Source organism: Erythrolamprus reginae, chromosome 3 (genome assembly GCF_031021105.1).
Source record: "Erythrolamprus reginae isolate rEryReg1 chromosome 3, rEryReg1.hap1, whole genome shotgun sequence".
NCBI lineage: Eukaryota > Metazoa > Chordata > Lepidosauria > Squamata > Dipsadidae > Erythrolamprus > Erythrolamprus reginae.
The window spans coordinates 156,991,059-157,018,977 of record NC_091952.1 but is presented as its reverse complement, the minus strand read 5'-3'; the positions used below and the strand labels follow the sequence as shown (position 1 = coordinate 157,018,977).

Sequence of the window (27,919 nt, the reverse complement as noted above, 5' to 3'; positions counted from 1 at the left end):
GGAAAGGACCCCCTCCCCAAGGAGGCGTTGACAATCTCCTGGACCCAGCTCCGTGTCACCTCCCGACTGGCCGAAACCAGCCAAGAGGGACACGGATCCAGTAAACAGGTGGCGGAACTCATAGCTCCAATGGCCTTGTCCACTTCATCAGGTGGCACCAAGTCAAACTCTGCCCAGACAGGTGGACAAAGACGTTTAGCATCATGTTAAAAGTAAAGTCAACAGCCTGTATTTCACAGTAAAGTCACATGCATCAGTTTCTAAAAGTATCATTTCTAAAGTAGACCTTCTAGCCCAATTACTAAGAAATTAATTTTGCTAATTAAGAATTTGGAGTTTAGTAATCCCTTTGATGTGTCATTTGTCATTATCTGAGAATGTGTTTCTAGCTCATTTAAGATATCTTTTTTTACATTATATAAAATTAATTATTTTAATATAAATTTTGTATGTTGTAAAAATTATGTATAATTAATAAAAAAAATACCACTGCAACAGTATTAACAATGCAATAACCTCAGAGCTGATGATGCTGGGAAATAAATGCTTTGTTAGTTATATAAAGAAAAAAAATCTGAAAAATATTCTTACGATTTGTCAGAACTCTCTTGTCTAATCCAAATGTGACAAACAACACAAAATAATATAGTCCTGCGGGACTATATAAAATATTAACTATTCGGCCAGCCCTTACTTATACTACAAATATCCATAATTCTGGATGCCTTGATAGTTTCCAAACCTATGGATACAGCTAAGAACATTCACATCTTCTTAATTTGAGCCCCAAATATGGCATAATAGGATAAATTGGAATTCATTTTAGTTCATATTCTGATTCCTGAATTGCATCTCTAATACCAGTGATCCAAGGAATCCTTATTAAAAGACGAGGATTCTAATAAATAATCAATTTTTGTTATATACATATATATCACAATATTACCAAATATTACAATACTTTGGATACTTATGTTATCCAAAGTACAGAAAAGGAGTAAGAAATATTAGAAATGACATGATTTTTTAAAAAAAAAGACCTTGTAAGAATTGTAAGAGATTACACACATTTCTAACACCAAGATATAACTGGTGGAAGTCTCAAAGGTATCAAGAAGGCCAACAAGCTGAGGGTGTTGGAGATTCTGCATAATTCCAAGTTCACGAGTGACTTGATCTCGTTTCATCAATTTCTTATTTACGAATTTAGCGGCTACTTCTTGCTTGGTTCCCTTTTGATCACATCTCTTAATGACAGAAAACCTGCCTCTTTAAAAAACAACAACAGAAGAACAAAGTCAGCAAGGAATACTTGAAACCTAGGTCAAGTTTTATAAATCACTACATACCATATTTTTGGGAGTATAAGATGAACCAGAATATAAGACATACCTTAGTTTTGGGGGAGGAAAATAGGGGGGAAATCTGCCTATCAGATATTCATCTGGCTAGTTTCCTTAGTTTGGTCAGCTTCAGCACATAATTTTATCTGCTGGTTAGGGCTTAAAAAAAGCCATATTTGGAGAAATCTTATTCATTAAACAATGAAAGAGGTTACAAGTCATAAGAGCTGGGAACATCGTTAGCACCTTGTAAAGTTACATTCAGAGTATAAGATGCACCCAAATTTTCAGCCTCTTTTGGGGAGGAAAAAAGTGTGTCCTGTACTCCAAAAAATATGGTACATATATATGTAAATCTGACCACGAAGTATTAGAAAGATATGTCTTTAAAAGTCCCAGAAATATTTAAAAGTGCCAAGTAAAAACAAAGTAAGGATTTTTCAATAACAATCTGAATTAATGCTAATTATACCTCAGTCTTGGCTATCATTTAAAGTATGTAAATTGGGAAGACGCCAACCAACTTTTAATTGAAGCATGGTCATTATCTTCAGAAGAGCAATTAAAAAACAGAATGAAATTATGTGAATGGGTGCTATCCAAATGTTCTCAGCAAATTTTCTTAGACTAATAATGACAGAATTATATGGTTTTTGCCAGATTACTAGAGGAAACTACTGCACAGATTTAACTATAAGTGTAAGGATCAGATCTTAGTCAATGTGTATTCACTCATTTAAAATTAGCAGATTTATTTGTTTCAATGTTCAATTTTGTGAGCAGGGCGGCATACAAATCTAAATAATAATAATAATAATAATAATAATAATAATAATAATAATAATAATAATAATTTTACAGTGCAAAAAGACTCTTAAAGAATAATTCCTACATATCAATGTGAATTAGTGTGAAGCAAGTTCATCTGCACATACATAAATATGTGCTCCTGTCTTTCTATATACATACACTCGAAGTGTAAGAAGCACTAGTTGATCATACCTGCCAAGCTCAGCCACTTCACTATAAAAGGAATCAAAGTTATCCTTCCAGATGACCATGATTCCATCGCTTCCAGGACCTTAAAAATGAAGAAAACGCCCTTTTTCATTAAATAGGTTAAATTAAAAATTGCTATATTTTTATCTCATGTTGTGATATTATACATGTGAACCTACCTAAAACTCGCAGACTAGCCTTAGTGGAAATTGAACCCATATCATTTGCAGCTATACATGTGTAGACGCCATCATCTTCTGTGGTCACACCAATGATTTTCAGATATGCTTCTCCTAAATCACTGAAAAATATCATAAACTGTAAGCAGGTGAGACATTAGCTACCTGTAAGACTATTAGTACTGTTAATATTTCATATGTAAAATTTCTCCTGCTTTAATTCTAGTCTCTCTCAACTGATAAGAAAGCAAAGAAATGGATTACAATTTCATGCACAAAAACCATGGCTGTCATCAGTATAATATATTCCTTTTATTTTTTAAATTATGCAATAATTCCTTTTTATTTAGTTTTATTGTATACAATATGCAATTATCATGTAAGATAATACTGCTGGAGACTGAATAATCTTTTTGTCTAGAGAGCCTTCAGACCCTCTTGACAAATAGTGAAAAACAAACGATGAAAAGCTTTTTTACACATTGCTTCTGTATCTTTCTCTCACTGACCTCTGTATTATATACCTTCTTATATTCAAGAAAGAAAAGTACATGTCTATGTACATGCACACACTCATTTTCAAAGTTAATTTAAACAGAATTTAGATTCTGTCCACATACATCTTTCCCATCCTAATTACTTCTTAACAAATCTACTTTTTATCTCAAAGCTTATATACATTGCATCTAAGATTACTATAATATGGGGTTTTGTTCGTTTGAATGGGGCCAGGTACTGCTTGAATATTGAATATACTTTTAATAATGTTCAGAGGATATGCTTTCAAACATATCTCAGCATGGGTTTCTGCTTAATTCAACTGTTCAACAAGTACTCTCTCAAAATAAAAGCTAAAAATGGCAAAGTGCTAATATCAGTTATTATATCCACAGAGGTCCTGGGTTTTTCTGGCTGTTGCCACTTAATTCCAGTTATGTCCATGACTAATCTCTCTTCATCTACAATCAGACGCATGATAACAAAAGATTCCAAAGTTATCCAGCAGCCATTCAGACTGGGCTATTTCAATGGATCTTTGGGCTCTGAAGGACTATTTTGACCTCTCTTTGGGGTAACTGTGAATATGGGATATGGTTTCATCCAAAGTCATTAATTTGATAAAAATGAGAGGCTCTTTAAATTTATATTTTTCTCTTCCACTCAAAATCCAATTCACAGAAAATGAAGCATTCTAAACAATTTGCTTAACACCTAACATATATTACAGTGTAGTTATTCTCTGTTGTTTATGGAGATTCTCAGTCATCCAGGTCATGGTTGTCCCAAAGGTGCTTTTTCAAAAGACAACTAGACTTCGTTTTCCTTTGAAGAAGTTTCACTACTCTTCCAAGAAGTTTCCAGAACTGAAAAAACTTATTGGATGAGAAGTGAAACATCTTCAAGGAAAAACAAAATCCTGTTGTCTTTTGAAAAAGCACCTTTGGGATTTGATATCTGTTGCCCATGTTCTCTTTGAATTACTTCATGACTGACAGAAAACAACTAAAAATAACATGATATCTTTTGATCAGGAACCAGGATGAATCCCTGGCAGTCTATAAGTTCCTTGGATAATAGAGGAAGGGATAGGTTAGCTAATATCATAAACTGAACTAAAAGAAGAAAGATGAAGGATAGCACAATCAGACAATATTGTATTATTATTATAGCTGATCTTAATAGAATTAATTGTAGCTTTTCTGTACAGTGAATTTGTTAGGGTACGTAGGGCTGAAAAACCTTTACTTTTATCTTTGTTTTGTAATGAAAAAAAGATGGCTTGAGCTGCCTATGATATTGACAAATGTCTAGGCACAATCCGGACCTAGAAGCAAGTTTATGGAATAAAAATGGTGGGTATCTGGAGACAGCCCTTGACTTTGAAACACGGAGCATTCTTCCAATATTAAAATTATTTTTAAAATGAATAATGATTAAATAGAGTAATTAATACATAAATGAGATAAAGTGCTCTTATGGCATGGGCGCCTCTAAGTATAGGGGCACAATACTGAAGGAACTAGGATGGGGACTGGCAAAGTCAAGCGTGTTATATTTGCTTACACTTCTTCACATTTGCAATCTTCTTCCAATGTGGTACAAGTATGCAGTTAAGAGAAGCCCAGTACCTGCAAGAGATGCTGTAATGGCTGCCATTGCTCAATGTATTAAGATCAGGACCTTTCCAAGTGATTGAAGCTTTGGGACGACCACAGACCTTGCATTTAAGAATGACAGTCTCTCCTGTCTCACACGTTGTCTCACTTAATGGTATTACAAATTCTGGGGGAACTGTGAAAAAGGAAAATGCCGTTAAAGACAATAAGACCACTGTCTTGTTGGTAATATTTAAAGAGCATGTTCACTCAGACATCCCACCTTTCTATTATTTGAAGGCTGAATATACACATTGTACAGGTAGGTATGCTTGCAGTAGGTTGCACACTTTTCTCCTCAAGAAGTAATGTACTTATGGAGATTGTACAGTGATTTGAACACAACATTGTCCATAACCTTGAAAATAAATTCCTCTAAACAGGATGCAGGGGAAGTTCAAGGAAAATATTTTTAAATGCTTTCATAATTTTATCATATCAGAAATGTTTCTGACTCTATTCTATCTGCTACACTAGCAGTATAGCCTTACTGCTTTATGTGTTATTCATATATTGATGCATAAATTACTTATTGAAGGCTCTCAATCTAGTTTTAGTTTTGGGGTTTTTTTGTGCTGCAGTTCTATTTTATGAAGTCTTGCTTGTCACGATTCAATATACATTCTGCTTCTTGTGATATCCTTAATTGTTCTGTAGTCGTACTTATTTTCTTCCTTGAAAAAATACCAAAAGAAGTGTAATATTGAAGGATATATCTTTTAGCCTCTGGATTTTATTGTCACACTTGTATCATCATGGGAAAAATCATCTACATGCTTGCAAATATACACTCTTATATGGTACACTCATACAAGAGATATTTGAGAAAGATGTCTAAAAGAAGTTACATATTTAGGAAAGCGGCAAATGATGATGTTTATTTTTCATTTATTGATGAGAATTTTATCTGCCTTAATTAATTGAAGTAATTTAAGGCAGCAAACATACATAATACTTGTCCTCCTTTTTTCCCCTCCACAATAACAACACCCTGAGGTAGCTTGGGCTGAGAAATTGTGATTGACTCAAAGTCACTGAGTTGGTTTTCATGCCTAAGGCAGAACTGGAACTCAAAAACTACTGGTTTCCTTAACTACTACACATTTAGCTAGCTACATTTCAAAGCATATACTATATAAATATACTAGTATATATGCTTTCTGTACATGTGCTTAAAAGTATCTATGTGTGACAACTCTGCAAAAATCACCTTACATTATGCAAGTTGACTGTTTCTTAGAGAAAGGTATAAACAAGATGCATACAACATTTGCATATATGTAATGGCATGTATGGAATGTTTGTGTGTATGTTTTTATATAAGGGGTTTTTTGGGTTTGTAATGTAAAATTCTTATTTTAGACTTAATATTAGATTTGTCATTGTATACTGTTTTATCACTGCTGTGAGCTGCCCCGAGTCTGCGGAGAGGGTCGGCATACAAATCTAATAAATAAATAAATAAATAAATAAATACAGTGGTACCTCGGTTCTCGACCACAATTCGTTCCAGAAGTGTGGTCGAGAACCGATTTGGTGGAGTACCGAATTAATTTATCCCATAGGAAATAATGGAAATGGGTTTAATTGGTTTCCAGCCCCTATTTCCTTTATTTCCTATGGGATAAAGATATGAGGTCTAAGCACTCCAAGCTGTAGTAAGGGTGGGGGCAGTTTCAGGGGAGGGAGTTTCCTTTCCTCAGTGGTTCGTCTTCTTCCCTTTAAGCAGTTACACCAACTTTCTCTTTTTCGGCAGTAGCGACGGCGGCCGCGGCTTTCCTTAGAGCAGCAGCAGCGCCGGGAACGTGAGATGAGAAAGGGAAGCCGCTGACATTCCCGGCGCTGCTGCTGCTCTAAGGAAAGCCTCTGCCGCCATCAGGAAGGAGAAAGTTGGTGTAGCTGCTTAAAGGGAAGGCGAACCACTGAGGAAAGGAGCCCCCCCCCCCCCGAAACTGACGGTATTGAGCCGTCCCCACCCTTCCTACACCCTTCCGCTCCAAGCTTTAGGGAGTGGGGGGGGCGGCTGCAATACCGTCAGTTTCGGGGGGGCTCCTTTCCTCAGTGGTTCGTCTTCCCTTTAAGCAGTTACACCAACTTTCGCTTTTCCGGCAGTAGCGACGGCAGCAGAGGCTTTCCTTAGAGTAGCAGCAGCGCCGGGAACGTCAGCGGCTTCCCTTTCTCATCTCACGTTCTCGGCGCTGCTGCTGCTCTAAGGAAAGCCTCTGCTGCCGTCGCTACTGCCGGGAAAGAGAAAGTTGGTGTAACTGCTTAAAGGGAAGACGAACCACTGAGGAAAGGAGGCCCCCGAAGCTGCTGGTATTGCAGCCGCCCCCCCACTCCCTAGAGCTTGGAGCGGAAGGGTGTAGGAAGGGTGGGGGCGGCTCAATACCATCAGTTTCGGGGGGGGGGCGCTCCTTTCCTCAGTGGTTCGCCTTCCCTTTAAGCAGCTACACCAACTTTCTCCTTCCTGCCGGCGGCAGAGGCTTACCTTAGAGCAGCAGCAGCGCCGGGAACGTCAGCGGCTTCCCTTTCTCATCTCACGTTCCCGGCGCTGCTGCTGCTCTAAGGAAAGCCTCTGCTGCCGTTGGGAAGGAGAAAGTTGGTGTAGCTGCTTAAAGGGAAGACGAACCACTGAGGAAAGGAGCTCCCCCGAAACTGCCGGTATTGCAGCCGCCCCCCCACTCCCTACAGCTTGGAGCACGACTGGGAGGCTGTTTAGTGGGTGGCCAGAATGGGCGTGTTGGATTCCGACTCCCATTCCTTCTCACCCCGTCCCCTCATTTCGGATAATAAACAAAATTTTCTGTGGCTGTTCGGTATCCGAATTTTTGTTCAGATACCGAAGCAAATTTTTGCCGAAAATTTTGTTCGGTATCCGAAATGTACGAGAACCAAAGCGTTCGAGTACCGAGGTACCACTGTATATGGAGAATTGCATACAAGAAAGATGCGGGGGGTGGGGGTGGGGGTGTTGTTGCATAAGAATTGGTTTGGTTGTTGTCTTTTCTTTTTTTGTTAATAGCTCTGCAAGTACACTTTTTCTTTTGTTAATTAATTTAAGATAATTGATTTATTTTTAAAAAAATATGCAATATGTAGAGCTGAGTGCTAACTGAACATGTGGTTTGATATAGATTTTGGGTTATCTGCACATCCTAACTAGAATATATAAACTGATTTAAAACTTTGCTACTTGTCTGATGGTTTAATAGATATCTATGGCATTTTTATGTATTTTAGTGATGAATTCTTCCTCTGATAATAATTTCTAAGACTATTTCAAAAATATTCTTTTTCATGAAACAACAATTTTGTACTTAATCTCAACTTACCATCATAAATATAGTTGGGGTTAAGAAGCTGAAAAGGAGAAGAATAGAATTAGTATTTCAGACATTTTCGCAGAATGTCCATCCTTAAGATTAAAAAAAAGTTTAACATTATAGCAAACCAAGAATCAAAAATGAAAGTTATAGGAAATGTCCACGCTAAGCCTGAGGGCCGGATCAAGTGCATTATTAAAGTAGAGTCCCTTCGTGTCCGCTAGAGATCCTTGAGTTCTGTTGACTTATCTACTGCCAATTTGCTTTGACTGTTAGTAATTCAGATTTGTGTTTAGATTAGATTAGATTTATTGGATTTATATGCCGCCCCTCTCCGCAAACTCGGGGCGGCTCACAACAAGGAGGAAACATGGAATAAACTTTCCTAATTTTGGATCTAGCATGGTCTACTCCCAATTTCTTCTGCCTGACAACACCTCAACCTAACAAAATAGTGATTAGTTAGCTATTTAAATTATGCTATATATGCCATGAATATCAAGACAGCTGAGGAGATATCTTGTACATATCCTATTTGATCATGAAATCAAATTTCTCCAAGGTACCATTACAAACTCAAATATATGCGCAGCTGTATAATATATCCTTTTGCAAAGTATATTGATTGGGTACGCTCTCAGTTATATTCTAGAGTAGAGGTGTCAAACTTGTCATGTCACCTTGCCTTCACGTGACTTATCATGATTTTTTCCCCCTTCGCTGAGCTGGGGTAGGAATGGCCTGCGCGTGATGCATTTGGCCCACAGGCCACCAGTTTGACACCCCGGTTCTAGAGAAACAGAGGAACTGAAAGAAATGGATTTGCGTGGTATGGATAATAAATAGAGCTAAAGGAAGTCTGGAATTTTAGCCCTAGGAAATTCTCCACTTAACATAGTGACAGATTTATTAATATTCACTTCAATCTTTAATACGATCATCAACCAGAAAAAAATATTAAAGAATAAAATAAAGCAAAACTGAACAGAAACGAACAGAGCCAGAGCACAGTACTGTATTACAATTGATTGTGGAATTAATGGTGACCAAAGTCTTCCTAATTTTACAGATACTGTTACAAATCTTAACTATGTTCAGAGAAACTGAATCATACTGATCTGACAATAGTATTTTACATAAAAATGATCAGAATTTCCAGTATATGAGTCCCTGAATCCTTTAGTGGGGGCAATACAACAAGGTATGAGCTGTAATTTAAATGCCCCCTTGTCCACAGGGGCACAGTCTCAGCTAACATGGAACTTTTTTATACCCGCCCTCCAGAACTGCTATAGGCAGAGTTACAACATGCTAATGCTCATTAAATCGCTCCAAACTAGACTGCAGAAAATACGATTTCAGCAATAGAGTGGTCAACGCCTGGTATTCACTACCGGACTCTGTTGTTTCTTCCCCCATAATTAATTAATTAATTAATATTAAGTACCACTGAATACAGAGATTAATATTCCAAAGATATGATGCAATATTAAGAGATGATGTTATTAACCATTATAAAATCTTAAAAACAAATTATTGCTTTTCACAAAATATTTAACAGTGACTATCTCCCCATATCTCAAATTGTCACATTAATTTAGATACATATTAAAAAACAGAGAAAAAGAAGAAAAAAGGTTAGTGATAATACTTTAGAGATGTCCTTGGATTATTGGGATTATATTATTTTGAAGAAAAAAAGACAAATAAAAAGGGACCCCAAAACAAGAGAAGGAATATGGCACCAATCTCCCAAATTCACTAAATTGTACCAGTGGAGGCATTTTCATGGATCAAAGTCAAGAGATGACATTTGAAGTTTAATTGATTGGTTGATTAAAATCAAAATAATGTAATCCCAATAAACCAAGGACACCTCTAAAATATTATCACTAACCTTTTAAAATTAATTAATTAATTAATTCTTAAAATATTTATTGTTGCTTGCCAGATCAATACTACAATATTCTCTTGCTTTACCAATCTAATTTCAGACATCCATTCTGTCAGGATAAACACCTTTAAGAGCCTCATTTTATTTCATCTCACACAGGATTTAAAGTATACTCAGAGCGTCAAAATACAGAAACTAATTTTGGAATTCATGCTAAATTAATTTAGATAGAACAATGGTACTATACTCAGAATAATAATTTTAGTTACTGTAACCTACAAGATTTTCATGCTAGTGGATATAGCTATCCCTCATAAAATGAGTTACAAACCTAGCTATACTATTAAAACTGTGCCTGTTTTTATTTATTTTTTGTTATTATGATGAAGGCTCTTGACAATCAATTGAAATTGAGATTTCCTTTTGTATGTTGAGAATGGAATTGTCAACTTTTTCATCAGGGAATAAAGGAATGTCAATCTGGATGTGTATCTTTTTCAGAAAATATTGGTAAAATTTAATCCATGTTACACAGATTGAAAGTTTTTAACATTTATAAAGTTTAAGTATTTGCAAACATAATGTCAGGAAGAAATACCTTCACGGAAACCTTATTGGCAAGTCCATCTCTAGATTTACGGTAACCATTTTCTAATTTGCCTTCCCTTTTGCCGTCTTTGTCTTTTTTCTCAGATTTTTTCTTTAGACGGAGTGCTGTGTGCCAAGATGACGACTTCCTGAAACCAGAATATAATAGATTGTGATTACTTTCCAGTGGATGGTTTTATTTGGAAAAAAAATCTTGGAAGAAATGAGAAGCCCACTTCAAATGACAGTGAGAACAAAACAATTTAATGAGATTATGAGATTGTTCTGTCTCTTTGTGAAAAATATGATTTCCAACTTCACTATAAAATAAGGGCATTTTACAAGTGAGTAAACTGCAACTATGCCTTTGGTTTTTTGACAATTTGTGAGGTAGCTGAGGAATACAGTGGTCCTGACTATGTGCTACGATGGGAATAGATTTTTTGAGATTTTTATTTTATTTTATAAAAAATGAGATATGTTAACCATATCCAGCAGTTTGGAGGTAAAAAGGATGTTATTTGTTGGTAACATTAGAGATTATAAAATATGCTGAGAGAAATAGTTTTTCTAGTGATTAAGGCACCTGCTTTCTAGAGCAGGAGACTGTAAATTCAGGTCCCACCTTAGCCATGAAAGCCAGTGGGTGACCTTCAGTCAAGTCACTCTCAACCCACCTCAAGGACAGGGTTCTTGTTGTGAGAAAACAGGAGAGATAGATACATTCAAAGATTTCAGTTATTTGTAAAAATAATAAAGGGCAGATATGAACAAATAAATACATAAAATAATTAATCTCAGCAGCCACTGCAGCTTTCAATTGGAGTTTTCAAAGGTCCTGTAATTTTTGACCCCAACTGATCCACAGTAGTTAGGATAAGAAATATTTTAAGAACAATCTATATTTTACCATGACTTTAGAGAAAAAAACATTAAATATTATCCTTCATTAAATCAGCCGAAGTAAAATAACTATTTTAGTAAAATACTTATTTTGTAGTTTTTATTTGTATTGCAAAAATATATAGGAGCCCATTTTATATATTGGAGAACTGGACCTGGCCTAGGAAAGTTTGTATCACTAAGGTACTGCAGGACTCTGTTGCTATTGCAAACTAATGAAGTCACCAAAGAAACATGCATCACACCTACTTCATTGTTCCATCAGAGTTATCAATAGTGACTGCACTGGTGTGTCCTAGGACATAGCCGGGGATCCAGCCCTCAGCTGCAGGACACTGGTCAGTGGCGGCTCGGAACACCAAAAACATGTTCTGTTGGTTGCTGGCTAAAATTTGCACGACCTCTCCTTGGTAGACATTAATCTCATCCTCCTTCACTGCCGTATAATCGTGTGTCACCAGCATGGTGGAGATATTGCTACTGCTGCTACTTTCACTCTATAGAAGAACCAATTAGAAGGTTGAGAGAGAAAAAAGAAAAAGGAGGAAAAAGTTGACAATGAACACAAATAGTATGACAAAATAAAAGGCTGTTACCTTTTAAGCAGCTATATGAGAGTAGGATGTTATCTACAAGACTTGCAACAAGACTTTTCAATATGAAGACTATATTCTAATTTTCTGTTACTAAGTACAATTATGTTATTTTTCTGTTCATATAGTAATTTTTTAATTTGTGGAATCACAGCATGATAAGCTTGCATTTCTTGACCTCTATACATTTTACAAACTCTTGTTTTCATTTTAAAGTGAAAACAGATGACTGAAGGGGATGTGAGTCACTATAACTCATTGTACTTCCCTCTATTAGGATACAGGAGCCTCAAATTCAAGGCAAATTGCTGTATCATATGAGATTCTAAATTGCTAAATACAATGATAAAGTAGGCCAATGTTTTTCTGGATTTCCAAAGGGTGGATTAAGTTACCTTTTAACAGTGTGATATAACTTTCCCCAATGTACTGCACTTCTCCAAATTTTTAGAATAATGCTTTATGAAAATGGAAGCTATAATCTATCTTCTTGCAAAGGAAAATGCTAAAAAGGAGCCAATGCCAGGGCCTAAATAGCAATAGCACTTATATTTCATTCCATAATGCTTTATGGCACTCTCTGACAGTTTGTAACAGTGTGTGTGTAGTGTGTGTATATGTATAAAATTATACATTTCTGAAGATTGTCTTAAATTACTCTTATCCACAGCCTTCATGCAATATGGGTAATAACATACTGTTATAATGATAACAATATACAACTGGATGGCTGTACAGTACATCTATGTGGATGTATTTGAACAGTTATATCTGAAATAATCATTTATAGGTGCAGAGAGGACTGTGCATCTTTTTGCATGCAAAAATTCTTAAATGTACTCCTTGACATTTTCAGATAAAATCAGAAAATATTTTCATTTGAAACCCTGTAGAGCACTGTCAGTTGAATTTGCTGACTTGCTAAACCAACACCTGATCTCATTCAATTTAAGACAACCTCATATATACCTAGTATCAATTATTTAAGGTCATATGTCAAATTCAATAATGACCTCATGTGTACAGAAATTACCTGAATGGCTATTCTGGGAAATCTTGAGAACTTGTTTTGCAAAGGGCAAACCTTCACTCATTAAAAGATCAGGAAGGATTTTTTCCTTTGAAGGTAATGAAAACTTTTAGTATTACTAATTTACTAAGTAGCAAGAGCAGAGTATTTTGGAGATTAAAAAAATGTCTAAATATCCTCAAAAATTGGAAATGAGTATCAAACCAACTTCTTCTTTATACAATGATTCTGATTCTGCAATCCTGATTACATATTTTTTCATTGTATTCAAAATGAAGAACTGTTTATTCATTAAGATGTATCTTAAATAGGAATTAAGATGCTTCTTAATAAACTGACACACAATCCCTTTTTTTTTTAGCTGTAACAGAGCACTATGGTTAAAGGGATCAAGATCCAAGCATTAAAAACCACTATAAAAGTTAGAAATGTCTAGGAAATTTCTAGTCATTTAAGAAGCCAGGACCTTAGACCTGAACCTCTTAATTAAACCTTGTAATATTCTTGGATCTTAGAAACTTACAGCATGATTTCCTGTAATTTGGCATTGTTCATGCCAATGATTTTCCATGCTCAACTTATGTACTCAGGCATTTTAACTGTTCAAGATTAAATGCTATGATAATTTAATTAGATCGTCAAGTCCTGCAAAAAGTGATTTGCAGATTGGATGTTGCCATCCACTGACCTGGAAGAAGGATGTTGCTTCTTTATCAGAATAGAGGTCCTGTGAAAAAAATTTAAACAAGGGAAACTTCTAATAATGAAAAATGGCCAGGTTATTGTTTTAATCTCAAGTGTTGTTTGCGTAACAAATGTCAATTCTTCTACTAAGAATTATAGCCATACTTTATTGTAAATAGCATTTTGTTTCTAGGCAATCTCTTAATAACTGTTGTTACTTTTAAACATTAAGATACAAATTCTGTAATTTGCTCTACATATCTGCACACCTTTGAATCCAAAACCCTGGTTTTCTTATAAAATGGAAAATTTGCTTCAAACCACATTTCCCCAGTTAATTTTTGATGCTTTTCTTTTGATACTTTGGATTAACAATACATGTTATCTTCACTTGCAACAGCCTAACAGCCTATTTATACTGGCTGCCGAGCTGGCGTTTTCCTAAGAAAACAATTAAAAAAGCATTCTGCAGTCCAATTAAATGAACAGAATAACAAGAGGAGTTGGAAACAAGAGGATGCATGCAAAGCAGAAGTTCTGACCCTAAAGCTACACTCTAGTAAGTGAAAGAAGAGAATCAGGAGAGTGCTATATTGTTAAAAAAAATGGGTAGTGCATGCTTGCAATAATGTTTCTGAAGGCCATATGAAATATAACTGATGATGTGCAGAAGCTATAACAAGAGCTGTAAATTGTACAGTACACTGAACTAGGCAAAGGACAATGAGCAGTGTTTCTTGTTTTGTTTTGTTTTTTAAATACTCAGGTCTCCTTTTAATGGCATGTTGCATATTCAAACAGAAGTCCGAAACAGGTTTTGTTGGCAGACAAACCAAGTAATGGAGCAGCTACAAATTAAATCTGAAATTACTCTAACCTATAGCTTTTTCAACACTTAAGAGAGATAAGTGATGCAGCTAAAATGTAGACTGGTTAGGGATAGTGCTACATTTGTGCATTTGAAAGCACTTAGGATCTTTTTTTTAAATGGACGATTCTTTGCCCCATTTTAAAGATAGCTAAAGGTAGCTGAACTTTAAAAATTAACAGAATGTTGCACTCAATTGAAATAATAATAATAATAATAATAATAATAATAATAATAATAATAATAATAAAAAGAACTCAGAGTGGCAGTTAAACAAAACCTCTGTGTTCGTTGGAATGCCAGATAACGGAAACAACAGGGTTGAATTGAAGCCCTGCTTGTAAGCTTCCCATACATCTTGTAGGCTGCTGTTGGAAACAGAATAGGCTGGAGTCTGGATCAGCAAGGCAATTGTTTTCTTCACACTTTTCCTCAGTACTGAAAGAATAACTGTTGTGCTTGTATCTGAACAGAGGAGGAAGAGGAAACCCTGAACAAGTCTGCCATGGAAATACAGAAGTTGCATGAACTGAGCTCCACTGTGGTGACTGTACACAGCATATTAAATTTGTGCCTTCGGGTTAGACGAAAGAAAGCGGAGAGCAAAGTTAGTAGAAACCAGGCTAGCAGATCCCCTTTTTTCCCAGCAGAATGAAGAGTTAGAAAGTTTCTCTGTGTATCTGTATACATACTGCAAGCCTACGTCTTCTGTATACACACACAGATGGTTCTACCAAAATTTGGTAGAAAAAGTTGGGAGCATAACTGATTATTATTGCAGAGCAGTAATACAGCGCTGGAGAGCCAGAAGTTAGTATGGAGATATGATGGTCACGCACAAGAAGGGGAGATGGGAAGATTTTTTTAGAAGCGCTCGCAGGATAGAAGTGCTCCGGCTCTTACCCCATTACTCTGGGTGGAGTGTACTGATTGCTCGCTGGTCGAGGAACAAGTGCTCATGCGGTCTGTGTCCTTGTTGTGTGAAGAGTGGTGGTGGACCTGGCGCTGGAGGGAGTCACTGTCCCCGGGGAAAGTGAAGGAGCCTGGGCGGCTGACAGGGGATGCTGGGATGGAGCTCCAAAAGGAGCCCTTCTGCAGGGGGCTGCTGGGTGTAAAAGTTTCCTTTCCAAAAGGAGACGGGAAAGTCACTGCAGAAGGAGAGTTTATTGGCGAGATGGCTCCTGGTCTTGTTTTTCCCAATGTCAATGATCCTACGGTGCTCCTTAAACGGTTCTCCTCTGAATTTCCACGGCATTCCCTTTGATCTGAATCTGCCGAGCTGCAAGGACTTCCAGATGTCTTCCGGGGGCTTTCCATTGCTTTCATCTTGGGGATCTTCTCTATCTCTGGACCATTCTGCTGTACACTGGAGGGATGCCTGCCTGCCTGGCTACAGCCAGCCTCTAGAGTGGTGGTGTGGGGAGGCAGGGAGGAATTGTGAATGGACATACCTGACATCTTGTCTGCCTCTGCTTGGGATGAAGTACCAGAGGAGACCAGGACTGGGGAGTGGTGTCGGACTGGCTGCGGGATCCGGGAAGGCCTGCTACGGCTGGAGCTGGGGATTCCAGTGCAGGTGCTAGGGCCACTGTTGTTGCTACTGCTGCTGCTTCCAGGACCACTATGGTTCCTCTGGTACTCAATAGGTGATGTCAAGGCTGCAATAAGAAAAAAAAACCACACAAAAATGAAAGATGATGTAAAGCAGTCTTTCATACGACAAACTAAATTTGGTTGGTAGACAATAAGCAGCGGTTTTGATTGGAGAAATAGCCCACTAGCAAGTGAAAAACAGGAAAAAAATGATGAACAATAGTCTTGTCTGAGTTCCAATGCCACATATTTTATACAGTAGAACCTGGTCAAGACCATAATTTGTTCCACGATTTTGGTTGCAACCCTGATATGATTGAACCTAATTTTGGAAATTTGGCACTTACAAAAAAAAATTGGTGTGGAAGGAATATTAGCCATAAACATATTTTTTGCATGTTAATTTTTTGATCAGAATCAGATTTGGTCATGGTCAGAAGTGTTCGTGATCAGAGGTTCTACTGTATATACAAATGCTTTACCATGCACGTCAAAAGAAGTAGTAATTTAGACATGAAAAATATATATAACTAACTAAACACTAAAGCCTGTAACGTATATAACATTATGTTTATCTCTACGATATTACCTCACCTACATTTTGATCGTTGTTACTACAAAATGGTATAAGAATAAAACAAAGACATATATTTGTGGACTGCTTACCATTTAGAAAATTACGCTGGTTTTCCAAGATTTGGTTGATTTCATGGATCCACATTTGACGTATTCCTGGACTGGTGGAATGCAAAACAAAGGACTCCATGACATCACCAGCTCTTGATGTTAGTGCAAATTTACACGGATCGTTGTCTACATTCTCCTCTAAGCAAAGGCAACTCACCTTTATTTAGACAGAAAGAAAGATTAGAGTGATTTTCATATTGTTATTTTTGATTAAATATATATAACAATAGCACTAGTTATATTGATCACTAGTGACTGAAGACCTAAAGTGGGTTTCTCCCAGTTCAGACTGGTTCTATAGAACTGGTAGTAATTTGGAGGCCTGGGTCGCTGGAACAAGAAGCGACCCAGGCCTGCCGCACTCTTGGCAGCACCATAGGCACTACCATCTTGTTTTTTTGCTTTTGTGCACGCACAGAAGCTGTTTTGTGCACACTGTGCATGCATGTGTATCCATGTGGCATCTCAGGAAATGAGCTGGCAGTGAAGAAAATCAGAACGCACCCCTGCTGCATACATTTATGTACCCAAATGGAGAAAATGATGCATGGTTGCAACAGGATATCTAACAAATAATATCAGTTTGTCTGCATAGTCAATTCACTGGCAAGTATAAATTAGTTACCCATCAATACTGATTTGTCAATACACTACTGATCAATTTTGCACATTTGGGCTCGTATATATAAATCCAATGACCACAGAGGTGTGGGAGCTCTTTTGAATTTCCTGTTGCTCTCTTCTATATATTTTGCTTCATTATCTACCTTACTTCCCAATTGCAGAGAGTTCTATACCCACTATAATACTTTCCTAGCCTTTATTAAGTCAACCTACAATCAGCTCAGCTATGCAAATCTGACTTTAACTTGTTTTTATTGGGTATCTATGGAGATGCTCAATCATCCAGGTCATGATTGTTCCAAAGTACTTTTTCAAAAGGCAAGTGGACTTTGGTTTTTTTAAAATTGGGCTATTATTTGTGCATCATTAGTAGTACAAGCCCAAAGCCTTTTAATCTGAAGCTCCTATCACACAGTTGCAGGGTGTGGGGTAGCAATGGGACAAAGCATTTCATGAGTCAACTGTGGCTTCTGGTTCCTAAGAAATATAATGTCAGTCATGAAAGAGTCTTTTGAATGTAACTGTCAGAATGATGCAAAGCAACAGGAAAGAAAGCTGAATGGAGGCTAAAAGTTAGTTAAACTGATTATATTGTTTTTTAAGCTACAGGTTATTCCAAACTAAAAAAAAGAATGTTACAGGAAAATCAAAAGAGAATTAAAATGCCATTAAAATTATATGCGCACAGTTGTAAAAACACAAACATGCAAATACAAACCTTGATACTGTTCTTAAACAAGAATCCTGGTGTTGAGAAACCTTTCTTTTTATCCAGAGGCTCACTGAATATCACAATCTGCTCAAAGAGGAAGACACGCCTTTCCTTGCAACGTGGCAAGAGCCCTGTATCTTGGTCCGTAACCATAAATGTATCTTGCAGCAACAGCTTACCCTGTGCAACAATTTTACCCTTAAAATAGGGATCAAAATAAATTTCATTAAAACTTGTAGTCATTAACTGAAAAAGATAGCTGTTAGCTGAAACTTGAAACTATTACTTTCAAGTAAAACAGTTGTTGCAGATATAGTTCAAGCACACCTTCATGCTTGTATAATCCCTCTCAATTTACTAATTTATTATTAGTATATTTATTAGTATTAATACATTAATTTATTCCCAAAGTACCCCAATTTTGAGTTAAAATGAGAAGAATTACCTCTGAAGAAAAATGCAAAAAGAAAAGAATTTTACTGAAACCAAAATGCTCTTTCTATATAAGATCACACAATTTTTCATGGAATTCTAGATTTGTTGGTAAAGAAATCTTCAGCTTTTTGCAATATGTATCAGTATCCTATCACTACCAGTTTGTGCGTGCACTTGTGCGATGCTTCTGCCCATACGCAGAAGTATCCAGGGTGAGTGGGCAGAGCCTCCCGCCTCTGCTACCGAACTGTACCATACTGGTAGCAATCCATCACTGATATGTATGTTCAGAAAGTAAGTTCCCATCTTATCTCTTTCACTGAATTTCACAGACATAAGGATATTCTGCACTAGTTTATCTACCACACATGTGATCCTTTAAGCCTAGAAACATTGTTTCCTAAAGCTACTATGATAGATGTATGATGGAACAAATGAGAACAGGTCTCTGAGAGAATGGAATGAGGGAAAAGTAGAGTAATAATACATTGTGTGTCTGGGCCCAGCCTTCAGAAAGATCATCATGATTTCTAGGACCATTTCTAGCCTAAGGTTCTAATTTTCAGCCAACATCATATTCTTGAGTCTGGATGTAACTGGACAGGGAATTTTAATTGGATTTTACAAGAAAATCTGAAGTTTGAAACAGCTGAGAACATCCATGAAAACATCCTATATGATTGTTTGAAAAAAAAGAGCACAATTAAAAAAAACTTACATCAAACCCCTGTAAACGACCAACATTCATCATGTCATTGCACCGTTTTGGAACAATGCACATTACTTCTACGGCTCTCTGTTGAATAAATTGAGAGAAATTAGAGCACTAGTTGCATCCTCCTCTATCACATGTATTATATTCGTTAAAGTTACTTTTCTCACAACTAGGCATCCTCCAGATTGGTTACAACCTTCCATTACTCCCCATCAATGTAACTCTGGCACTTAATTATAAATATCTTTTCTCCTACATCCATTATACTGTATACTATTTATAATTAAGTGCCAGAGTTAGTCAGTTTTATGAGCCTAGGGACCTTGTAATCATTGTTAATGGAAGGAGTGAAAGCACAGCATCTAACTGAAAGTGGCATTCAATCACAATATAAATTCCTAAAGCCCCTTAGAGATGGGTTAACAATTTATAACTTTTTCTGCAACTACAGCTAATGCCATTTTATCTGATGTAGACCAGCTTGCTGAACATCTTAGGTTTCAGCTATTGACAGAAAGATACAACCCAGGTGAAGCTATAGGATCTGGGAAGGGGAGGAGGGGTGATTTGGATTTCTGTTCCTTTACTAATGAGTCAGCCAAAACCAAAAAAGTACCAAGTAGCTATATACTGACGGATCTAAGCAATGATCGGGAAAATAATTGAGCTCCTCATATGAAAACCAAAAGGAAGTTATCCACCATTCCATCTCATGGAATGTGATAAACATTGACTTGAGTATCAAGAGTTTGTCCCCTCATAAGGTTCCCGAGTTTCATCTGAATGCATTTTAATCTCTCTCCTGCCCTCTCTCTCCATCACACACAAATACCCATGCCCAGCTGCACAGGTTTAAGAGTGCCAAGACAAAATGGTATCTTATGTTAAAATAAAATACACTGGGGCAGTAAAGAACATGATACTCCTAAAGAGAGTTTTCAATCAAACTGCATTCTATTGTTGTGTCATCTACTGGCTCTGGTGCATTAAAATGAATTTTAAAGTGTCATTCCATGTCATCTGACTAACCATCACTTTACAAAATAGAAATTATACAACCTATAATCATCTTTGCATGAACAGAGGTTTAGGAAGGAAAAGCACTGATTTTGTCATAATACTGAAAAGTGTACCAGATTGTTCTTAACTATAAAATTTATCAAGTTGGTATTAGGAATGGTTTTAAAGCAATATTTTTATTGGTCTGGAATAATAAATACACTTTAAAATAAGTAACGCTTTTCAAGTACCTCTAATTCTGTTGTATCAAGATTTGCTTTTTTAGAGTATTTGAGGAAATCCTGTAAAGAAAGTCATGGAATTAGATCTTCAGTTTAAAACAGTTGGAAAATCCTTTTCAGAAATGGCAGATGATAAAATAGATATTTATCCACCATTATTTTATAGGTTTTCTGTGAAGCCACGATTACATCAAAAATAAAGCAGTTAGAAGTTTCAAATGGTACAAAATAAAAATAAAGTAAAATATTGTCTGTTTCCTGACTCTTGATTGCAGATACATCCATGCAATAGTTGGTCTTCCATATGCTATACTGAACCACCATTTTCTTAGAAAATACATTTATAAATAGAAAAATGCATTTTCCAGTAAATATTTATTTGGTCTTCAATATTTATCTTTTTACCAAATTAAGACCTTTGCCTTCTGATCTCAAATTAGTGGTTTAGCTAAAAGTGTGCAAAATTGTTCCAGTAAATTTCTCAAATATTTTCTTGGTATTACTTTGATTTTATTAACATTATTGTTTACTCAACATTGATAAAGTTATGATTTGACATTTTTCCATCTTTCAGCTGATCTCTCTGGGTTTAGATAGAGTGTTAATATTTCCCTACTATTAATACAGCAACCCCTTTGACAGGTGCCAGTAGGAATTTGTTTCCTGCTGGCCTGATGCATTTCCAGATCCACTTTCCTTCGCCTTTTAATCTCTCAAAAAATAAGCCAACAGTCCCACTTAAGTATGTTTGAAGTGTGAGCTCTGCTTAAGAAAGTTTTGCTTTTGACAGATTTGTTCTATCCAGGAAGACCTGGGGAACATAATCTCTTGAGCTCAATGAAGTTTGGAATTAATATTGGCCATGAAGCAAGGAACTGGACCTAGTATCACCTTGCCATGATTGACACACATAAGACTGAATCTCCAGTTTCCCATTCCTTTCAACTGACGAAAAGGTTTATCAAAAAGACAATCTTCCAGTAATAATGTTAATGGAGAACTCTCTGAGTGGTTCAAAGGGGCTAGTTGTTAGAGCTCAAAGAAACAAAACTAGTCACATGAAGGGAAAAAATTAATGGCCAGCGTGGGAGGATGCTTGTACCTCTGACAAAATGATATAGAAGAGAGTATACATATAGAGAATTGGATTTCCAAATGTGACATAATAATTTAAGTGAAAATTGGAGCATTCAGTTACTTACCTTTAGTAACAACTGATACTTCATAATTCTTTGCACTGGTTTTATCAGCAAATCTGTGAGCTGAAGTCTATGACCCAAACGTTGCTTCAGGTCCTAGTAATAATATTGTAAAGCTCAGAATACTTTCTATAGGTTAAGGAGACACATTAAGTATATTGCACTTTACATTTCCCCATAGTTTCTCTTATGGTTAATTCTCTGAAATTAACTGAAAGTTTATCAATAAACAGAACGTTCTATATATATTTAATGAGGGAGAAGGATTTTTTTTAAAACAAAATCTAAATGAGGGAGAAAAACCCTACTGGTTCCTCCTTGCAGTTATTTTTACCATCCCTGCCTGAACAAGTGAAAAGGGGAAACCTAGTTGAATTCAGTGCAGTTTCCTGTATTGTACATTTTTGGGATGCTAAGCCTGAGTGTGCCTGGTGTGTGTGTGTATTTGGGTAAAAAAAATCTATCACTTGACTTCACTTTGCAATATGAGCTAGTTCCATCCTGTCAAGTCTGATAAAAACAGGTTGAAAGATTTTCCCCAACAGGCCTTTGAATTATATCCAATTTATTGTTATTCACTCACATTCCCAGAAGTATTATGTGATCATTCACATTTGGGAGCACAGCTGCCCTACTTGCCTATATCAAGTTGTCAGAATCAGCCTTGCAGAAAGAACTTTATATATGACATGGCTGAATAAAAACATCCTTATTAGGCACTACAGATACAAGTATTAATGGCCCTTTTGTTCTCTCTCCCCCCCCCCCCCCCATCTGAATCTCCTTATTCTGGTATGTATAAGCAATTGGGGAATCGACAACTATATCACTGATTCACTTTAATCAGCTATTGTGATTTAGCTTTACAATGAAGTCAGGGGTTACATGTAATCCATCTCTGAACTGGAATTTGCTATACAGAGATATTAAATGTCAGAGTTAATAGACAGGAAACACATTCATTTGGTAAAAATAAACCAATTTCAGCCCCAATCCCAAGGGTATTTATATATCAAAAATGGGAAACATTAAGTAAATTTGGAGAAGAATGTAGCTGTTTCCCTTTTATCGAGAGACACAGATACAGTACAGTACATCTCTCCCAACTCCTTTGGCACTTACCTCAAAAAATGTATCAATGTATTCTGAGACAATATGCTCAGACTTTGGTTTATTTTGGCAATAAACTATATACATGTGCAATCTTCTCTCCTGGAATGAAAGGAAAGGACAATAAATGTGTAGTGCAGGGAAAAAAAGTAAATTGACATGGACTAAAATTGAGATCACTAAAATTCCAAAAATCCTGGTTCTATTCTGATTTATCACAGCTTGAGAAAAACGGATACTCTATGTCTTAAATAGAAATTATCTCTACAGCTGTAGCATTTGTTTTTCCAAACAGAATCTGGAAAACCGTATTTGATGTGTATGCTATGTCTTATCAGTATAATGGTCTAAGTAGAAAATGAAGCATGAACATAATTGTCATTACAGTTTTAATAAATTGTGGAACTGATTAGATATACAGTATACATGAATATGGTCAAAACACTGATTTTCATTTTTTTTTACTCTGAAGGAAACTTTTCCAGACATCTTTTGTTGGTCACCAGCTCATTTAGGTATTGCCTTAGATTTTTAGAGCAGGGGTGTGAAACTAGTAGCCTGTGGACCGGATGTGTCACGTTTAGACCACAGGCACCCCAGCTCCGTGAATGGGAAAAACATCACAAAATGTCACATGTCAGTGATGTGATGCGGTGAGTTTGACCCCCATGTTTTATAGCATGTTTTCAGTGAGAGCCAAAAACTAACAGAAAGTTTTCCCATTTTCGATAAGTGGGAAAACATAAAGGACACTCTATATAGCCACAGCTTCGATAGTCACTACTTTCGTGAACAATTATCCTTGTGGTTTGACCGGAACAACCTAGAACTGAACACACTCAAAACCGTAGAAATGGTTGTAGACCTTAGGAGAAACCCTTCCATACTTCCACCCCTCACAAAGAGTAGAGACCTTCAAATTTCTAGGTTCTATCATATCTCAAGACCTAAAATGGTCACCTAACATCAAAAACATCATCAAAAAAGCACAAGAAAGAATGTTCTTTCTGTTCCAACTAAGGAAGCTCAAACTGCCCAAAGAGCTGCTGATACAGTTCTACAGAGGAATCATTGAGTCTGTCATCTGCACCTCCATAACTGTCTGTTTACGTCACGCTCCCTTTAGCGTTCTGGGAGCTGTAGTGTCTCTTCGAGCAGAGTGGCTGAGCCCGCCTCCTCGAAAAGACTACAACTCCCAAGAGGCACCGGGAGGGAAGTGTGGGCGAAGGGGGCGGCGCCTGCGGAGTTGGAAGCGCTCGGTTAAGCGGCTGGGGGAAGGGCTGGCCAGTTGCTGCCTCTCTCCGCTGTAGGAGAGGCAGGCGCACCCGAAGCAATGTCCCAAAGCGGTCTCCGGGAAGCAGCTGAGGGAAAGGCAGTTGTCTGCCTTTCCTTCAGCTCGAAAGAGGTGGCAACTTCCCCGCCTTCCCCCAGCCGCTTAACCTGAAGCGCTTCGGGAGAGGCGGCCATTTCCCCCAGCCTCCTGCAGCCGCTTCCCCGCGCGCTTCGGGTGCGCCTGCCTTTCCGGCAGTGGAGAGAGGTGGCAACTGGCCAGCCCTTCCCCCAGCCGCTTAACTGAGCGCTTCAGGAAGGTGCCGCCTCTCTCCGCTGTAGGAAAGGCAGGCGCACCCAAAGCGTGCGGGGAAGCGGCTGCAATCGTCTACCTTTCCTTCAGCTCCAGAGAGGCGGCAACTGCCCCACCTTCCCTCAGCCGCTTCCCGGAGACTGCTTTGGGACATCACTTCGGGAGAGGCGGCAACTGCCCCACGCCTCCCGCAGCCACTTCCCCGCGCGCTTCAGGAGCACCTGCCATTCCTGCAGTGGGGAGAGGCGGCACCTGCTCCATGCCTCCCGCGGCCGCTTCCCCAAGAGCGCTTCGGGAGCACCTGCCTTTCGGGAGCTGTAATGGCCCGGCCCCTACACAACTCACTCGCCTGAGCCACCAATTCTTTCTGGTCTCCCATGGCCGCCCGCTGCTCTAAACGAGGGATTAAAAGGGGATACAGAAAAAGAAAAAAGAAAAGGGTTTGGTTCAAAGTTCTGCTCAGATTAAAGAAATTGTGGCATCAGATCTTCCACCAGCCCCTTGTAAACGGGCTCAGGCAGGGGGCGCTGGAAGAGGAGGCGGTAGAGGCAAGGGGCTTGAACGCAGCTGCTCCCCCACACACACAGCACAGTGGCCCGCTGACGTCAAGGCCGCCCAGGAAAGCGGCGCGCAGCGACAGAGCCGGAGAAGCTGGGCGGAGCTTAGAGCCCACAGGCCGCTGGCTTCATCACGCTAGCATGGAAAACTCTGCGCAGAGTTTGGTTTTTGTCTGCACCCCAGCACGCTGCGCACGTTAGAGGGAACATTGGTCTCTGCCAATTGAGTTATAAACTGAGCAACAAGTATGATATTTACACAAATTTCTAGACATTGAGATATATGGAGCTCACATAAGAAAGTGTTGACTACAAGGAAGAAACCCCCAGAACAATGACAGTTTTAATAACTTGGTCGCTAGACAAAAAATCAAAAAGGTTTTGTTTGCATAATGAATCTCCAGAAATCTAATTCAAGCTGAGTAAGAGCTCATCAGTTGTAAACTGTTTGCCTCTCATGTTGAATTTGGCTGGAAAGTAAACTGGCTTGAGACATTGCTGTCTGGATTTCAAGGCTCTGGCCTTAATAGTGGCCAGAAGTTGCATCTGGACAATAGTTATCATAGTTCTCAAATGGTGATTCCCGTTTTTTTATCCCTCCCACCTGTGTAAGGAAAGTAAGCCTCTTATTGAATTCCTTTCTGAGGGTGGTCTATGAGAACATGTGTTTTCCATTTGCCAACCTTTTCCGTGACTCCCCTTCTCCTTTGGACAGGGCTTTTCCAATCTTAACAGAAATATGCAGTCAGTTTCTCATTCTGCTTTTTCTTCAGCTAGAAAGGGAAACTGGCAGAATTCTAGTCACTATCAACCCAGCATTTTATCATTCTTCAATAAGAGAGGATGAAAGGCAATCTATCACACACAAGTTAAAAAAAAACCCTTTAAAAAGTAGGTGTGGATAAAAACAAGTGCAGAGTTTCACTGAATTTCTCTGACCTTCCCCACCTCCATACATCAAATACATACACCAAATAGTTACATTAACGTAAACAAAACATAGTAAAAAAAATTACCAAAAGTACCTTCCTTTGGTTACAATCTAAATTCTTATTACCAGTGTCTGCCAGTCTGGACTTCTGTTATCTTTTCACTCGACCCTCCTTTTCCTTCCTCTTCTTCCCATCTACTTCCCATCTACTTTCTTTCCCTCTTCCTTCTCCACCCTCTATCTCCTCCTTCCTCCCCACCTCCTTTCCTTCTTTCTTTATCCTTTCCTGAGTGAAATATCTTTAGTTCTAACTATCATTTATTGAAACAGACTAGCAGTTTCTTTATATATTCTTATAGTCTTGCCAAAGCTTTTATTACTATGTTATTACTTTCAATCATACATTAGAATTTATTTTGGATGTATAACCTTTATCAGTGCTGCCTCCCTGTTATTCTCCTCACCTGGGTTAATAATAATACTTCTGATCCTTCCCTTTTTCTTTTTAATCTTTACTCAATCTCTTTTTCCAATTGAATTTCTTACCCAACTACACATAAAATTTCACCCATATTTTGTAATATTCAGAATCTTTTTTATCTTTAACCTTTATTGTCAATCTATTCATTTCTGCATGACCTAATATCTTTTTTAGCACTTCTCCTTTCCTCGGAACTGCCTTCAATTTCCACTTTTGGGCATATGCTATTTGGGCAGCAGTCACCAAATGTATAATCAAAAAGATTTCTTCTAATTTAAATTTCTCTGACAATATTCCCAATAGATATGTCTCTGGATTTAATTCTAGTTTTTGGTCCAACATTTCCTCTAACCATGCTTTAAACATAATCCAATATTTTTTAGCTTTTGATAAAAAGAATCTGGAATTTGCTTACATTTCCAACATTCCATAGATTTATCTTTAAACATTTTTGCTATTCTTTCTATAATCATATAGCTTTATGTGGGAAGGTACTTTTGAAAGAAACAGTTAAGCCAGAAACTCAGGAGAAAATGGCAATGAGGGACAGCAACTAATGGCCAAAGGAAAGGGTTATATGTTTGCTATAGCAAATACTAACGAGATGGAGAGAAAACATTTTCCTATAACAAAAACAACTGATTTTTGAGCCGGGGTGGCGCAGCAGGTAAGAGTGCTGTACTGCAGGCCACTGAAGCTGACTATAGATCTGAAGGTCAGCGGTTCAAATCTCATCACCGGCTCAAGGTTGACTCAGCCTTCCATCCTTCCGAGGTGGGTAAAATGAGGACCCAGATTGTGGGGGCAATATGCTGGCTCTGTTAAAAAGTGCTATTGCTAACATGTTGTAAGCCGCCCTGAGTCTAAAAAGAAGGGCGGCATAAAAATTGAATGAATGAATGAATGAATGAATGAATGAATGAATGAATGAATGAATGAATGAATAAATAAACAAACAAACAAACAAACTGCAGCAGACGGGCTGTGCATAAATATAAGTACTGTTAGAAGTTACATAACATACTTTTGATGTGGAGTAAGAAAGGCTAAGTTAAGATTGCTTTCCCAGAAAAGAATAGAGGCATGTTGTAGGTGATATCAGGCTTTTGTGTTCTGCAGAAATATCTCTGTGCTGGAGCAAGCAGGATGTGCACATGAGCCTATGCTATGCAATTTAGATAAATTAACTTACATTATAGAATGCTGAAAGTTCCCTAATGACTTATCAAGGAATGTTGGAGAGATTTACATGGAAGAAAGCCAGTAGTGGAGTTTTATTGTTCTTTCTGGTTGTTCCATGTTTCTACTACTTTCATAGAAGCCAAAGAAGATTTGCCATTAAAAAACGGTAGGGGAAAAGCTTCAAATGCTTTTTCTTTCCCATACAGTAGTGCCAATCATGGAACTTTCAGGTGTTCTAACCAGGTGGGAATCTTACTACCTATCCATCTGTTCAGTTCTCTGTCAATGTGAAGAAACCTACCAATCCCTA

At 37.6% G+C, this 27,919-nt stretch overlaps 1 protein-coding gene across 2 annotated transcripts in view; it reads right to left on the bottom strand.

The window, feature by feature from the left end:
• The window catches only part of TRIO (trio Rho guanine nucleotide exchange factor), a 304,905-nt gene that overhangs the window by 4,559 nt on the left and 272,427 nt on the right, over positions 1-27,919 (bottom strand). For both annotated transcript variants that reach the window (XM_070747107.1, XM_070747108.1), the window contains exons 42-55: positions 22,889-22,978; positions 21,770-21,862; positions 20,577-20,627; positions 19,330-19,407; positions 18,183-18,374; positions 16,820-16,997; positions 15,464-16,218; positions 11,635-11,882; positions 10,493-10,631; positions 8,010-8,037; positions 4,651-4,813; positions 2,522-2,643; positions 2,346-2,424; positions 1,069-1,269 (exon numbers count right to left, since the gene is read on the bottom strand). In XM_070747107.1, coding sequence (XP_070603208.1) covers positions 1,069-1,269; positions 2,346-2,424; positions 2,522-2,643; positions 4,651-4,813; positions 8,010-8,037; positions 10,493-10,631; positions 11,635-11,882; positions 15,464-16,218; positions 16,820-16,997; positions 18,183-18,374; positions 19,330-19,407; positions 20,577-20,627; positions 21,770-21,862; positions 22,889-22,978 — 2,417 coding nt within the window. The remainder of the gene's footprint in view (positions 1-1,068; positions 1,270-2,345; positions 2,425-2,521; positions 2,644-4,650; positions 4,814-8,009; positions 8,038-10,492; positions 10,632-11,634; positions 11,883-15,463; positions 16,219-16,819; positions 16,998-18,182; positions 18,375-19,329; positions 19,408-20,576; positions 20,628-21,769; positions 21,863-22,888; positions 22,979-27,919) is intronic.